The sequence below is a fragment of the Stenella coeruleoalba genome (assembly GCF_951394435.1).
Source record: "Stenella coeruleoalba genome assembly, chromosome: 12".
In the NCBI taxonomy this organism is placed as follows: Eukaryota; Metazoa; Chordata; class Mammalia; order Artiodactyla; family Delphinidae; genus Stenella; species Stenella coeruleoalba.
The window spans coordinates 58,084,051-58,100,170 of NC_137158.1; the positions used below are offsets into that span (position 1 = coordinate 58,084,051).

The 16,120-nt window shown below is 41.3% G+C and overlaps 1 protein-coding gene across 4 annotated transcripts in view; it reads right to left on the minus strand.

Moving 5' to 3' along the window:
- Positions 1-15,573, minus strand: part of ARHGAP18 (Rho GTPase activating protein 18) — a 132,009-nt gene extending 116,436 nt beyond the window's left edge. For 3 of the 4 annotated variants that reach the window (XM_079938882.1, XM_079938881.1, XM_079938879.1), the window contains exon 1: positions 15,397-15,557. In XM_079938882.1, the coding sequence (XP_079795008.1) occupies positions 15,397-15,509 (113 nt within the window). In that variant the 5' untranslated portion in view covers positions 15,510-15,557. Of the gene's footprint in view, positions 1-15,396 lie in introns of all 4 variants that reach the window. The other variant, XM_079938880.1, reaches the window with a different exon arrangement.
- Positions 15,574-16,120: the final 547 nt, after the last annotated feature.

Genomic DNA, 16,120 nt, shown 5'->3' on the forward strand with positions numbered 1-16,120 from the left:
GGCGGGGAGACACAGTCGGGCAGATCTTTGCTTTAGCCATCTCCATGGAAAGATCTATCTAACCTTCAATGAATTTTGTGCATTTTAACATTTTGCTCAGGAAGCTAGTTTGTCCTAATGAAATTCACTCTTTCGATCACTTCTTCAAGATGCTTGGACTATTAGGATTCCAGGTGGAAATTTAAAGACCAACTCTCTCCAAGCTTTAAAAGTGACTGGCTAATGTTTCACAGAACAAAATGTTATGAGATAGTTTAAAATTTCAGTACTATCAATTAAAAATAAAAGGTGTACCTGAAGAGACGCTTCCCTGGCCACGTCCCCAGGAAGCGTAATTGAGGAGATGTGAATTACCCTACAAAGGCACAAATAAATAGTCTCTGGTGAATACCTGGCCCATGTCACTGCGGGAATCTTCTCCTGCCCATCGTCTGTTTTCTGCCCAAAAGGCTGTTGAGAGGCTGCATACACACTTCCCTGTGGCCAAGAGCCCTGGTAACTGCTCTGCCCAGCAGCCTAATGCTCACTCCTGGTCAGCCCACGTGGCCGTCTGGGTTCTTGGCTTCTCCCGCAGGCCAGCTCTATTGCCAGCCAGCACCTCTGTAAGGCCACAGGAGCAATCGCCACATACTTCCTTAACTGCTCTCCTCCTCTTCCAGGCCTAGGCCCAGTTTTCTGTCCTTGACCCTGAAGCCCAGGGCACCCCTCCTACCCTAGCCTGAGGCCTCTGGACCCACTGGCCTGAGACAAGGAAGGGCTGGGCAGCCTGGGCTTCTCTGTCAAATTTTCACACTGTGAAATGGTTTACTCTTTTCAAACTGCATGCTCCCTTCCTTCCTTCCTTCCTTCTCCCCCAAAGAGGCAGGTTGCCCATGGAGCTAAGCCTGCCTGAGCAGGCCCCTTTCTCAAGACTATCCCATCATGCTTGGTTTCCTCGGCAGCACAGGGTTCATATTTTCCTTCCCCCTTCCCTCTCCTCCCTGCACTGGGTCTGCAGACTTGGCTGCTTTGGAAGATCGCTCCATGCAAACCATTTGCCTGGGTACAGAGAAAGGGTATAATGTCAAGTACTGACAGCTTTAGAAGGCAGAGAATCTTAGGAGACAAATCGATTTCTTTGGGTGATGTGTGCATGCTTTCCTGTGTCGTAAAGCAGCACTGAGATGGCATCCCAGGAAAGCTCTGAGTGGACAAAGAATTCTATTTTTGCTAAGATTAGCAATTTGTGGCAACGGGACATTTACGGGGACATGTCATGCAGGGACAGCTTGGCCTGGAAATCAAAATCTATTTATAGAACAGGTCTAGGTTTAGGACCAAGAATAAGGTAATCCCCAACCTTTGGCTTTCGGACAAGTTTCAAATTACTTTGCCTAAACGTGGAGAAGCTCCAGAAAGAGCTGTGGTTGAGTTGATCACTTGGTTAGTAGTTATAAACTAAGAAAATCTATTTGCTATGAAAAATATCCATGGCTAGAAGATAGTTCTAAGTATATACTGTCCAGTCAGCCAGCCCTCACCACCTTATTTTCAGTAATTTAATCAAAAGCGCTTTTGACGCTCCAAATAGGTCATTTTATTTTGAGACTTTTGGGTCTGTGGTAGGCCAAGACTTTAATGTCCTTGCAGCCCCCTGAAGTGTTTGGATGACTTTACTAAGTGAAAAGGAGCTGTTCATTAGCAACTGCAACATTTCCACACTTTCCCAGTTAAAGAAAATGGCTCGTTTGGATTTCAGTGGAAAATTCTCATGTGACAGAAAGGGTATTGAGACCACCTAGACTGTTGGGGAAGACCTGGAGACAATGTAGCCTCACAGCTGTCTTACTGTCTTACTTTTCTAGCACTAAGGAAAATCTGATTATTGAGCCCTTATAGAAAAATACAACCACCTAATAGCAATGACAGTGGTGATGGTGGCAGTATTTTATTTATTTATTTTTAATTTTATTTATTTATTTATTTTTGGCTGCGTTGGGTCTTCCTTGCTGAGCACGGGCTTTCTCTAGTTGCGGCGAGTGGGGGGCTACTTCTCATTGCGGTGGCTTCTCTTGTTGTGGAGCATGGGCTCTAGGCACAAGGGCTCAGTAGTTGTGGCTCACGGGCTCTAGAGTGCAGGCTCAGTAGTTGCGGCACAAGGGCTTAGTTGCTCCGTGGCACGTGGGATCTTCCCGGACCAGGGCTCGAACCCATGTCCCCTGCATGGGCAGGCAGATTCTTAACCACTGCGCCGCCAAGGAAGTCTTGGTGGCAGTATTTTAAAGGTACATCTTATTACTGTGTCATGCTGGTGTCGGGAGATTTTTCAATGCATGTGAAGAGAGTCTCCAGTTTACAAATGCCTACTGATGGAGAGAGAAGAGAGGTCCCGGCCTGGGGCTTTCTCCTTTACTTCCCCATGGCTCCTGCGGCCCCCAAGGCAGCACGGCATGTCCAGACTGCTGCTCTGAAAGACCCAGATCAGGGCCTGCCACAGAACACATCCCACCCTTGAACTGAGGCCCCACTGTCATTCAGACACATGTGCTTGGAAGGGAGAAAAACGATAATGGCCCCTATTCTATACCAGTCAGTAGGATGAAAATGACCAAGGTTCAAATCACAATTGATCTATATACAAGCTGTACGATCTCAGACCAGTTATTCTGTGTACATGAGCTTTGTCTTTCTTAAGATGTGGATGGTAATTCTCACCTAATGAAGATTAAACAAAGTCCATTTTAAAGGGCTTTGAACAGAGAGTACTCAATAAATATTTGTTTTTCTTTTCCTCCGTGATACCATTTGCACCAGTTGCATGAATAGCTGACCACAAAATGCCAGGAGATACCTCAAGGCCACACAAAATTATTTACTTAAACAGCAGAATTTAGTAAAACTATTTACTACTTCATTGCAGTAAATGGTATCTTGGGGTTTGAACGTAGTTAAGGTTATCTCCCGAAGTGCCTATTTTACTTCTAAGTGAATTGCTGAGAATCCAGATTCACAGAAGCTTCTCTCAATATGAAGACAGCAGAGTTTTATTATATAAATATATATAAACACACACACGAACTACCAGACAACCAAACATTCTGTTGTAATTTAACTTGCTCTGCATATACTTCTAGAAACCATATTCAGCTTACAAAAGTTGGAAACAAATAATTTCTATGAACAGCACAGTGGTGAAGACCCTGAGAGCAGATTGCCCAGGTTCAAATCCCAGTCCTGCCACTTAGCTCTAGGACCTCAAGTGAGGCTCTCTACCACTCCCCACCTCCATTTCTCCATTTGTAAACTGGGAGTAATATCACCTACCTGCTTGGGCTGTTAAATAAGTTAAGATAGCCTCTCTAATTTAGTGGCAGCAATCCTTCCCTGAAAAAAACACTGGTGTTGTCCTCTTCTTTCAAGGAGAAAAAGTAACATATAACACATCTACCCCAGACCCTCAACCCGTTTTCCAAAACAAAACACACAGCAATACTCCAATACACAATTAACAAACTATCATGTTGAATGTAAAATGCTTAAGTGCTGTTTACTGAAGATCAAACTATTAGTAAGATTAAGTGTTATTTCCAAGCAGTGACGTGGCATATATCCTCTTGATTGACACTGGGTATGTTTTTCAAGATGTCCCCATTATACTAAAAATGTAACTCGAGCTATTTCCTCCACATTTGTGTTTAAAATTTCGTTATTGGGTTTGGAGGCATACGTATAAATTTTCTCTATAAAAACATAAGTTAAAAAATGTTGTATTAAAAGATGTATATTCTATAAAGCTTGGGTATTAAAAAGCAATAAACATTCTTACTGTGGAAATATGTTCACCAAGGGGAGATTTTTACAGGTATGCTTGTATCAATAAAACAGATAGTGGCCACAGAAGAAGGGTAATTTTTAAAAACCTATTACTACCACTACTACCAACACAACAGAAAAAGCCCAAAATATGTCCCTAACTCCAAAGTATACAATTTTTGAACATTTTTCCACTTATAAAGAAACAGCAATATTTGGGGATTTCACAAATTGTGTTCCCTGGAACATTGGTAACAAGTGTTATTAAAAAATAAAAGAGGCTCCTAGGTCAAATAACTTCAGAATATTTAAAATATGCTTCTTGCTACCAGTTTTTTTTAGCAATTCATAAATACTAGCTAAAATATTATATGCTACAAGGCGTCTTGCAGTAAACTTTATTTACACTAAAATATTGGACCACGAAACTCCTTTTCAACAGAACACCTAGTAACAATATTTCACACACAATTTGGGAAACAGAGCTCTATTCCTTTCACTTATTTATTAAAGAAATTTTGCTTTAAGCAGATTAACAAAGTATTAGTCTCTCCTGAAATGTGTAAAAAGCTATTAGGACAAGCCTTTCATTTTAAAGACACATAGCCTGGCCTTGGCTTTCAAGCTTCAAGCTTCAAACTAAGCTCAAAAGGGATTAGTCTCTTTCCTTTACCTGCAAAACGGAGATGATATGATTTCCGATCAATAGTATAGGGACGGGAAAATTGGTGTAAATGTGTTTCTTAAATGACCTTAAAATCTTAGGAATTAAGTGATCTGATGAATAAAACATGACCATCATTGCTATAGACAAATAACTAAAATTTATGCAGCAGGTTCTCACAAAAACAGGGGCAGCTCTAAGCTGGAGACACAAAGTATTTTTAAAGAAATAGATACATATTCTAATCTTCAAGTACTAATTTTAAAAAATTTCCTTCCTTTAAGGGAAAAACACTCCCCCCACCTCCACCCAGAGTTCAGAGGGTGTCCTAGCCACTTATTTTCCTCTTTGCTTTGAAGGAAGTGTGGCAAGAGACAAATCCATTTAAGTAACTGGTATAGTAAAGCAATGTCTCTAAACAAGAAAGAAAGGATACCCTACAGTGATGCTATTTAGGTATGCTAAGGCACAATGATAGGAATTATTGGACGACTGCTAAATTTAACTAACATTCTGGGAGTAGAAAAAGCAAGCAACTCAAATACTGGCAATTAATTTTTATATAGCCTCTGGGATGTTTTCCATATGTACTATGTGATCTCAAAAAGATTACGTATTCCAAAATACTACATCTGTGTCCAATAGTCCCTTAGAGTAAGTATCATTGGATGTAAACAAACAAGGGCCTTTGGCAACTCTGCTGCTATCAAATAGAGGGAACATGTTCTATACAAGGAAGATCTCATTTCTCAGGACTCTATTCTTTCCAAATTCAAATTCACTTGTGCCTAAAATCAAATTCAAATTTAGCACTTTTGTGAAAAACGTTTTTGAGAATCAAGTTTTTTTTTTGTTTCTGGTGGAAAGAAAAAAAGGCTCTATACTAAATTGTCCTGCAAACATAAAACCCAACCGTTCCAAAATATAAAATATCCATCAATGCACAAATATAGTTGAATTCCTATTATATACAGGGTACTGAATCCATCTAGTGCTTAGGATTAAAAAAAGAAATCAGGCCCACCCTTGAGGCATTTATGTTCTTAGTAAATAGAAAAATTTCTACAGTATAAACTTGCCTAATAAAGCAAGGCAGAGGGTAAACGCACATAGGATGTGTACACGTACTAGGGGAGAATTTTAAAGTCAAGCTCCAGGGAAGAGAGGTTTCTAAGAGGAGTTGGCAATAAGACCAGAAAAGGCAGGTAGGGCCAGATACAGAGAGACTGGAATGATAACTGAGTAGCTTATTGCCAAAGATGACCTCTTTACCAAGCTCTGTAAGCCATTCCCTCACTGAGAGGTGAAGCCTATTCCTCCATGCTCTTGAATTTGAGACGGGATATGATTAATTGGCGAACAGAATATGGCCAAGTGGCATTGAGTAACTTCTGAGGCCAAGCCCCAAGAAACCTGGCAGGTTCCACCTAGACTTCCTAGAATGCTCACTCTGGGGTAAGCCAGCAAGAATGTAGGAAGTCTGACTACTCTGACTCTGCCATGCTACGAGGAAGCCCAAGCTAGTCATGTGGCGAAGCTGCACAAGGAGAAAGATGACCCACCAGCCCAGGTGTCAAACCTGTGCATGAAGACGCCTCTGACGATCCCCTTGCCTCAGCCCATCTTGCTTGACGGACCCCAAGAAAGAACTTGATTGTGATCCTCCAGAATCAAGAGAGAAAACTGTTATTTTAAGTCACTAAGTTTTGGGTGGTATGTTACACAGCAACAGCCGACTCAAACAGTCACCTTGACCTTCAGGATAGGGGTCACAAATGGTGGTACCTGGGCCAGATCGAACCTGCAGACAGGATTTTGGGGGGCTTACTCAGTATTTTTAAAATTCTAGTAACATTTTCTAACAAAACCCACATTCTTCTGAGGCCTGCACTTTCCAATCATCCACTTCACTTATTATATAACCTGCCAGGCCCCTATTGGTCCTCAAGTATAGAAACCTTTCTCTAAAAAATGGGAGCAAGGGATTAATACACTTATACAATTACCTAAATATATCCAGTCTGATGACATCATATAGTTATACTATAATCCAGAATGATTCAAAAATGCCATAAATCAAAAGACTTTTAGCCTGGATATACTGAGGCATACATATCTCCATTTTTAATAATAAATTTTAAAAATAACAATGATTTACTTAAAAATAAATAAAGACATCATTCAAATTTACTTCTACCTTGATCTAAATAACTTCTATCAAGATGATGGGCCATAGCTTTGACAGTATTATTTGGACCAGAGAGAAATGAAAAGACACACACTTAGTAACTCTAGTCAAAACATTAATTATAGAATAAGCTGATCGAGTTACATGTTTCTAGACCACCTATAAATAGCCAAAGTTCCTTTCAACTTTCAGTTGCCAGCTCACCTTTTCTTACTCAAACCAAATCTTAATTATTCAATAACAAATTATTTTAAAGTTTTATACCTCAAAAGGGGGAACCATGCCATGGTTTCCTAAATATGATACTGAAAACGCTGTTTCAGAATCCATCTGTATTATAATGCAAGCTCCTTCAGGGCAGGAATTCTTACATTTATTTTATTCTAGGCTTATCATATACATCCAGCAAAAATCTTCACGGTTGTTTATTAAAATACATGTTAGGATTCTTTTAAATAATTTAAATTTTTAGACATTCTACATTTACATATTTTTAATGCCTTTCTAAGTTACCCAAATCTCATTCCAGGTAGGATTTCAATTTTATGCTGCTCATCAACAATAAATAATTCTTACTCTTTTTCTCAAAATATAGACGATATCTGACAGACGTTAGCATTCAGAGATAAACCAGATCTCTACAGCCAACCCACCCAAACTTCAAGAGTTCTTGTTAGTGTGAATTCCAATATTTTTCTACACAGCTTCCGTTTCACAGCAGCATGATGTTAAAGCATTTCCCAGTTTATTAAGTTAATTACATTTTACAGTTCTAATCTGATTCAACTAGTGTCACAAGAACATATATCAATTTCCATGTTCCTAAATCTTCCAAATAAATGACAAACTTAGACAAGTGCATACCCCCTAACGGAAGACGGGCACATGTTAAGGGGCTGTGGAAAGACATATCGTATCGGCATGTGCAGGGCTCTCATGTACCTTGAGAAGGACACCGTACCAGAGTAAGACGAAACTAAAGGCAGCAGAAAAAAGCATCACTGTCACGTCTCAATTCACAAAGATCCTAAGAGGCAACAGAGAACAGTCACCCCCAAGTTACTTGAAAATTTTATTTAGGTTTGAAAAATGTATTTCAAAACCTGCTGTTGGGAACTCAGGACACATCCTCCCATAGCAACAATGCCACAAATATATGGTGCTTTGAGTTTTCCAGCAGGTGAAAAGAACTCCGCGAATCCAGAAAATGGCACGACTGGAGAATCTACAGCTCTCTGGGATTTGATTACCATGTATGCTGTTTTTCCCCCTATGGAAAATGGCTACTGCATTACTCACTGGCATACATCTCCCTCCTCCCTCCGGTTCACTATCTCTTTCTTTCCTCCAGTTACTCCCACTCCCACCAAAAAAGTCCCCAGTCTCTTAGAGGTGGAAGCAAAACAGCCTGATCCTGTGAGCCATTCGTAAGCAGGAGCTACCGAGCTAAGAGCAATTTGAAAGGCAGGTATGAGAGGGATTTGAAAAGAACTGGCTAAGGGGACAGAGTTTCCTAGCGTAGGCCCAGTGCACAGTAGGCATTTAAAGTTAATGTATTATGTATAATAATATGATGAAGAGAAAAACCAACAGTATAGTCTTTAAATGTGCGCACTAAATGAGAAAGGGGATGGGGCTCAGGGGGAACTGGGTGGTGATCTGGACCATGGATATCACACCCTCAGCTTAGCTCTGCTCCGTGAAACATCACTTTTAGTTTATAAGATCAAGAGATGTTCAGGGACTTCCCTGGTTGTCCAGTGGTTAGGACTCCACGCTTCCACTGCAGGGGGCAGTTTCCCAACCAGTTTCAATCCCTGGTCAGGGAACTAAGATCCCAAAAGCCGCAGGGTGTGGGCAAAAAAAAAAAAAGAGAGTTGTTCAGAAACTACACAAATATATTTTAAGGGAGAAAAAGCGTAAAAATTATCCTGTCTTCAAAAACTTTAGGTATGGTGATATACTAGTACTTTTACCTACAAGTGTTCAAATAACCTAAAGTCAATTCGGTCTTTGAGGAACATGAGAAAATAACTTTTCCTTGCTCTAAACAAGATGATTTTCCATCTTATTAAGAGTCACAAACGATTTAGAAATTTATATCCACCCAAACTACACAAAGCTGTTTAAAACAGTCACCTGTGCCTAACAGGGGTTCAATACCTTTAAGCCCTTTTTAAGATACTGTTTTGGTATTCTTAGTAGTTATTAACATTAATATAATCTGAGATATTTTTATAAATATCTTAAACTAATTCCACAATATTATTTTTCAAATTAAGAAGTTATATTGCATATGTATTAAAGCAAGCATCCTTTTCCCGAACCACTTACAAATCAATTTCAAAAATGCTTTCTAACAGTATTTCCAAATTAATTCACCCACAGGTCTTTGACTGCCCTGCATCATCACAATCACAGTGCTTTATGTCAAGCACTCTTTTAAGTACGTTACATATACTAACTCATTCAATCCTCATAATAACTCTTGAGTTAGGTATTACTATGCCCAGTTTGCAGAAGGAAAAGAAAAAACTGAGGCTCTATGACATTAAATAACTTGCCCAAGATCACACAGCTATTAAATGACAGAACCAGGACTCTGACCCAGAGAGTCCAGTTCCAAAGTGATTACACAAAGTAGGTGTAATCACTGCACCCTACTCCCTCTCACACTCATTCAAACTTTTATTACCTGCCTAGAGTAAGTCAAGCACTTTGCTAAACCCAGGTAAAGAGACAAAATAAGGCAAGATCTCCATCCTCAAGGAGCTTACATTTTAATGCGCAGCATAAAAGGAAAGTGCAAATTAAACCCAAAAGTTCGATATGACAATTCTGGTTCAGCGAAATGTCCAGGGAAAAGATAAGATATTGTATTGAAAAGGATTTAGTAATAATATTCCTGATGTTCACATTTTTTTGAATACTTTCAAAAGCTACACATTTGATCTTTAAAGTGAACCTTGTGAAGCCGAGCATTATTACACTCATTTCACAGATGAGGAATCAAATAAGTTCTGAACAGCTTAGCAAAGATGCCACATTGCCTTTGGAGGGAAATTGCCCTGCCTACAGAATCTGCTTCTCTAAAAAGACCCCAAATGGTCAAATCATAGGCTTCCTGGGACAGTTCAAAAAAATTAACTGGGCAAACCTGATCCCCTTTCAAAAATTTGAAATTAGTCCGTCCCTTTGCTATGAGATGTAAGATGATAGAGGGCGACGAGGGTGGGGTATCCATTGAGAGCCAAGGTCAAGCTCGAAATGAGGAGATTATAAAGCCAGTGGACAGAAAAGAACAGAGTCCCAAAAAGAGAGCAACATGCCATGTGACCAGTCCTGAGGGAAGAAGACAGGGGATATGGTCTCTTCCTTATGACCCAGATGCCTGCAATAAACGTCATTTTCCCTAAAGACACAAGTGTTCTTTGCAAAAGCAACTACCGAAAGAGCATGTGTCAAGTGGATGACGTTTCACAATTTTTTCCAACACAAAAATTCAGATACTTAGTGGGCTTGAGTAGAGAAAAGACTCCAGATGTAGTAACTGGCCACACAGATCTCCATGGTTTCTGTTTACTTCCTGCAAAAAAAGGGATAAACTTGGCCAGCTCACAGCAACAAACACAGAAGTCAAAAGAATGTGTCTTCAGAATTATCCAGACGTCATCCCTTCTACTTCCTCTGCCCTAATCCACCCCCAACACCTTTACTTATCCCCACTCTCCTCAAATAAGAAAACTTCTTATTTTCTGTCTCCTCTTATCGAAAGTAAAACAAAGTCATTAAAGAATCAATACTGACTAAAACTTTGACAACAAACCATTTCATCTCGGAGTATTTGTATGAAATGAAAGGTTTAGGTCAGGACAGTAATCACCTAAAGGAGAGAGTTCAGGAAAGGACTGGCATCACACCCAGCCTAGCACACCTTCTTCCCCAAACCAAGCTTGGAGACCATGCTGCTAACTCCGCCCACTCCCATCCTCTACTCCATCACCACCCAAGCAACAGCCTGGAGGCCTCAAGTTTCTGCTGTTCCAAGCTCCCTCACAGGGACACCACAAGGGTGACAAGTAGAGAGGCTTCTCAGGACCTTTGGGCAGAAGGTCCTGCCCAAAGGTCCTACGTCAAGAAGACGTAGGAGAGCAAAGGCCACCAAAGGGAGTGAGACCTCACAGATCCATGACCATAGAGCACAGGGGACTTCCACTTGACACAAGTGTGGCCTTGGCCTCTAGGATGCTGAGTCCTTTTTCTAACCTGTAAATGATACTCAGGTGTACAGATAGTGAGGAATTTTAAAACAAGAGAAAAAATAATTCATTTTGGTGGGCCAATCATTAAAAACTCTTTAGGCCTAATTACCAGGCAATCCAGAAGCCATCGTGCGCGTCGTTAAAAGCATCAATTTTTGTGAGTTCGTCATGCTGCAACACTCTCAAAAACAAGACAAGTACTAAGAACTTAAACACCAAAAGAGCAATCATAAACCTTCAAATAAGCACTAGCCCCCGTTAGAAAAGAAAAACAAAGGCAGGTGATGAAGGAAGTAAGAGTACCGTGGAAGACAAGGAAAGTTTTCAGCAGGTTTTTTTTTTTTTTTTTTAAGAAGGTAGGGTTCTTGTGATTTATAAATCCTTATACTTGAAAGGCATACACCTAATATAAGTCCCATGAAGATAACTTTAAACAGGCCCACAAAAATCACATGCCTCACAGATGAGGGCGGTTAAAAGGCAAATATCACAGAACTCTAAATAAAGGTAAGACCTGCCCAGTTAGAATACTGGGTGTGTCTTTTAACAATTCAAGAGAAAGTTATGAATAGGGCTTCTAAATGACACAGTAAAAAAAAAATCAGTTTTTAGAAAGTACTCTTACGCCAGCACATGGAGGACTAGATTGATCTAGAAAACAATTATCCATATGGACAGGTTAAAAATGTATTTGGTCAGTAACTCCTGCAAAATTAGAATGAGGAATCACGCCTTCAATGATAAGGCTAGGAAAAATAAAAAGAAACAGTCGTTCACTTATGACATAATTGCAATATAACAATTCTTCGCCATCCTTCCTTCACCAAAAATATATAAAATTTCAGATAACACACAAATTCAGACGGAAAGAACTCTATTCATGATACAGTACATAGGTTTTTTAAAATGCTGTAAATTCACGTAAAAGAAAGACATTAGAGGACGGCAGCCCTCTGCCAGGCCTGAACTTTTACACAATGGTTAATTTTCAGTTATGCCATTTTTAGTTAAGCATAAGGATCATGCCCATGTTTCTTAACATGTGACAAAATGATATTTGTGAAAATGCTTCTGAAATGAGGAAGAATATGTGATATGCCGCAAAGCTCGATAAGTTCTTTCCTTTTCTGTATCTGGCGTGAGAGCAAGCAGCAGCTAGCCATAAACCAGGCACTGTTCTATGGGCTTTAGATCACTCCACTTAATCCTCTCAGTGAAGTGAGCGCTAATATGAAGTTCAATTTACAGGTAGAGATTTAAATAACCCTTCCAAGGCCACACTGAGAATGAGTGGGAGAATCAATCGGGATGTGACCCCATGCAGGCTGGTCCCCAGCCCACATTTTCAGGGTTTATGTCATCATGACATAAACCAAGCCTCTCGGTTCTGCTTGCCCAACACCAATGGCAAACGGGGTCAACAAAACAAGATCTTACATGATGAATGCTATACATTTACTCATAGAAGACATAAAAATATCTCAGACGAAACTAGAGTTCAAAGGTTTAATAAGAAAAATACCATTTGACATTAATGTTTATCAAATATTAGCAAAAACTGATAGGAAGCAAACAATAGTTTTTCTTAAAATGATGGGAAAGTCAAGGGAAAACAGTAAGAATAGACAAAACGCAGTATTCTTTGAAAAACTGCTTTGCAAAAGTAAACATTAAGAAACCTACTTGAAAATTAACAAGTAAATAAAGTCTTATAAATATAGCTACTCATAAAAAGTGGTTTCCTCTGGAAACATTTGACTATGCACAAGTCAGTCAGAACAACTAATGTCAGCGTATTTCTTCAAATCCTAATGTTTTCAAGAAGAAATATAACAAAACAAATTGAAAACAGAATTCTGTAAATATTTGAGAGGGTCTAACCATGAGTAGGAAGAATTCCTTAATCAGGTATCCAATGAATGTGTCCTGATAAAGAGGGATAATGGAATGGAATGGAGGGAATTTTAGACTAACAGATAACTTACAAAAATATTAATTCCCTACTATCACAGCTTCCCCAAAGACCAAAACAACAATTAAAAAAGGACCTGGTAACATAGGACTAAAACTCAAATGCTTTCTATAAATATCCTAAATCATATACATAATCCTTTATACTTTTCAAATGGCATATAGAGGAGTTCATCTTATTGAACTAAACATTTGATTAAGTAGTTCATCAAAGTGCATGTTATTTAGGAGAAAAAGTCTTGCAATAAGCCAAGTTAGACTTCTGTGCTCCCTTCAACAACTGCTGAATAGGTAGATGGGAACACAAGAGTCTAACTTTTGTCTTTTTCACAGTTTGTTTTGGTTTGGTTTTGACTTTTGAAGAGCTTTTTAAAATAGGCATCAACCACCAAACTTGCACCTCAGGGCTGCTTGCCAATGCTTCAAGTACACGCTGACAACCTCGGGCCAGAGCCAAGCCCTGGGCCCCGCCCCCTCACCACCATCTTTAAAGGCTGGCTCCTGATCCCATCCCACCCTCAAATCCCTCCTCCCACCACCACCCCCCTCCCGCCCCAATAGCAATATCTCAACCTCTCCAGGCTAAAGAAGGTGCCTCCCAAAGAAACACTAAGCTCATCTGATAAATGATTCCATGCTTAAGGGTAAAAGCCAATAAGGACTGTCCCTTTTCTCTCCTTCCCCCCCTGCCCTCAAACCAAGGCTCCCGTCTTCTCCAGCCTAGGACTCTAATTCAGTGGTAGGAATTTGGGGCCAGTATGGGCAAGCAGTATGGCAGCCAGTGGGGGAGGCACTTGGGAACAGGTCTGGCACTACCACGCCATGGAGTGCGCTCACTGTATGAGCAGCTGCCCACCCTACACCCTCTCGATTTTGCGCTAGCCTAGGTTGAGAATGATCCTGCTCTGGCCAAGGTTGAGAATGAGCTGTTCCTCTCTTTTGTTCTCTCAACCCACTCAAGTATAGGCCACCCACAACAGGCTGCAAAACCACAAACATGGGATAAAGGCTCCATATCTCAATATGCAGCCCCAGGCAAAGCCCTACGACAACAGACCTTGCAGCAGCCTAATCCCTGAGGTTTGAGTCCTCAAGGTAAAAATGAGAGGTCAGGATTCAAAGTCCCTAAGGTTCTTTTCACTCTCACAATCAAGACCCAAAATTCAGCTCAGATCCTCAGGCCATCCCAGAGTAAAGTCTCTGGAGCATGTGCTAAGTCTGCATAATTCTGGCCATTTTGACCGTCAAGGGGAGTCCAAGTTACAGACAGTAAGGCGTTGGCGTTGCAGTCTGCTTACTGCTCAAAGGTTACTATCTCGTTAGCGTGCTACAGAAAAATGGATGAGAACACTTCATGACCCTCTCACACAAAATAAAATGATAACACATCCAAAGCACAGGCAGCAGTTCCCTTTTATCTTTGGAAATGAATTAAGTCAATGGAATACATATGGTGGTTGCAACGTGAGAAAAAATTCTGGTCAGCCTGGGAATCTAGAGCAGAGTATTACAGCCGTTCCATTGATTTTTATTCCCCTCCTCCACATCTGGGGATTTTAAAACAAATGAAAGAAGGCATTATTCCAGCTTAAGGCATAAGCATAAGTCACAAAAGAACAAAGAAGGTTTTATTATCACATTAAACATCAAGGAGGAAATGTGCTTACTGATAACTAATTTAGTATCCTACCCTATTAGGTTAGCATTTGCTGTTTGCAAGCTTCTAGGCCAATATTTACAATTTCTATCTAAGACAGGAGGTAAAAATGTTCAGCTAGTGAGAAGGTCATTAAGGAAAGGAAGGGGGGGGAGGCTTGGAAAAACAGAACAAAGTACACAGATACACGGTACTCTTTGCACCTCAGTGGTCTATAGAACATTCGCCCTATCTGCCTATAAAGTGATTTAGCATTAACCACAGGTCACTCTAGCAGCAGAGTACTACTTCCTGACAGAACCTTTTTGAAAGCTCCCCCACCAACAAACAATCTACATACGCCAAAGAATGTGAAACCTACTGCCCCAGGCCAGTGTCTTGGGCTCTCTGCCTAAGAAGTTTGCTTTCAGCCAGAAGAAGGGGGGAAAGAATCACACTGTAACAACAGCAGATTGTAGAATACAGCGAACAGCCCTCCTGCTTGTTGGCGCCGTTCCCAAGCAGCAGTTCCAGTGGCTGGGCCTTGAGCCCATTCAAGAATTCCATCTCACAGGAAGTGTTTCAAATATAGTTATTTGATCTTTCAGCATTTGCAAATGCACCTGCTGAGCAAGGAGCCTGACAGCCATCGCCCCAGTTCCTTCCTATCCGTCTTCACCAGTCATCATAGAGGCGGTTTCAGGATTAGGTGAGGTGCAAAGTACAGAAAACCCCAGCCGAAGATTTCTGCTGCTGCACGAGGTTAGCGCGACCTGTGGCTTTTGGTTCCTTTCTCCCCACACTAACTTCCCTGTCACTTTTTTCCCCGGAGCAGGTAAGAGGGCTTTGTTTTGTTCTCTAGCTTTCAGGTGCCCGGGCTTACCTCGTGGTGGCTTCCTCCCCTCCCTTGCCATGGTTCCCCCCCAGGGCCTGGTCCTTGCCGCTGGGGTGGTAGGCAGTGAGCACAACTCCCTGGGAACTGGAGAGCCAGCTCATGGTGAGAGAAGGGGCATAATTTCTGCGATCCTGACACAGCGGAGGGGAAAGAAGTTCCTGGCTCTCCCGGCAACTCGGCTCATTAGCATCGGCCGGCTCCTCCCACCAAGGCCAGCGATTCACAAGGGAGGGGCGGGGCCTCTCCGGCGCGGGGCCGCCGACTCTCCAAGGGGGAGACCGGTGACTCAAAGCGTGGCAGCAGCCCGGGGACAACCCCAGTCCGAAAGGTTGCAGTTAAGGGGTGGGGGGTGGCGGGGGTACTAGTTGCTCCCACCCCCGAGTTATTCTGATCTGATTAAACAGCCACGTTGCAGCCGCCTCTCAACGTCGTAAGCACAAGCCGTCTTGGTTAGGAAACAATGAATTACTGCAGAGCCTTTTTTTCCCTTCTTAATTCCTGTTTCCATCTGGTAATTTCTGCCGCTTCATGTAACGGAAGTAAGGGCTCTTCTTAATCCCTTCAAGGTCAGCATTAAAATTAACCATAGCAAAACCCAATCAACCTGCCCAGCAAAATTGTGCCATACAGGTGACAAGAAAGGCTTCCTGGGGACTTCCCTGGTGATCCAGTGGTTAGGACTCCGAGCTCCCAAGGCCGGGGGCCCAGGTTC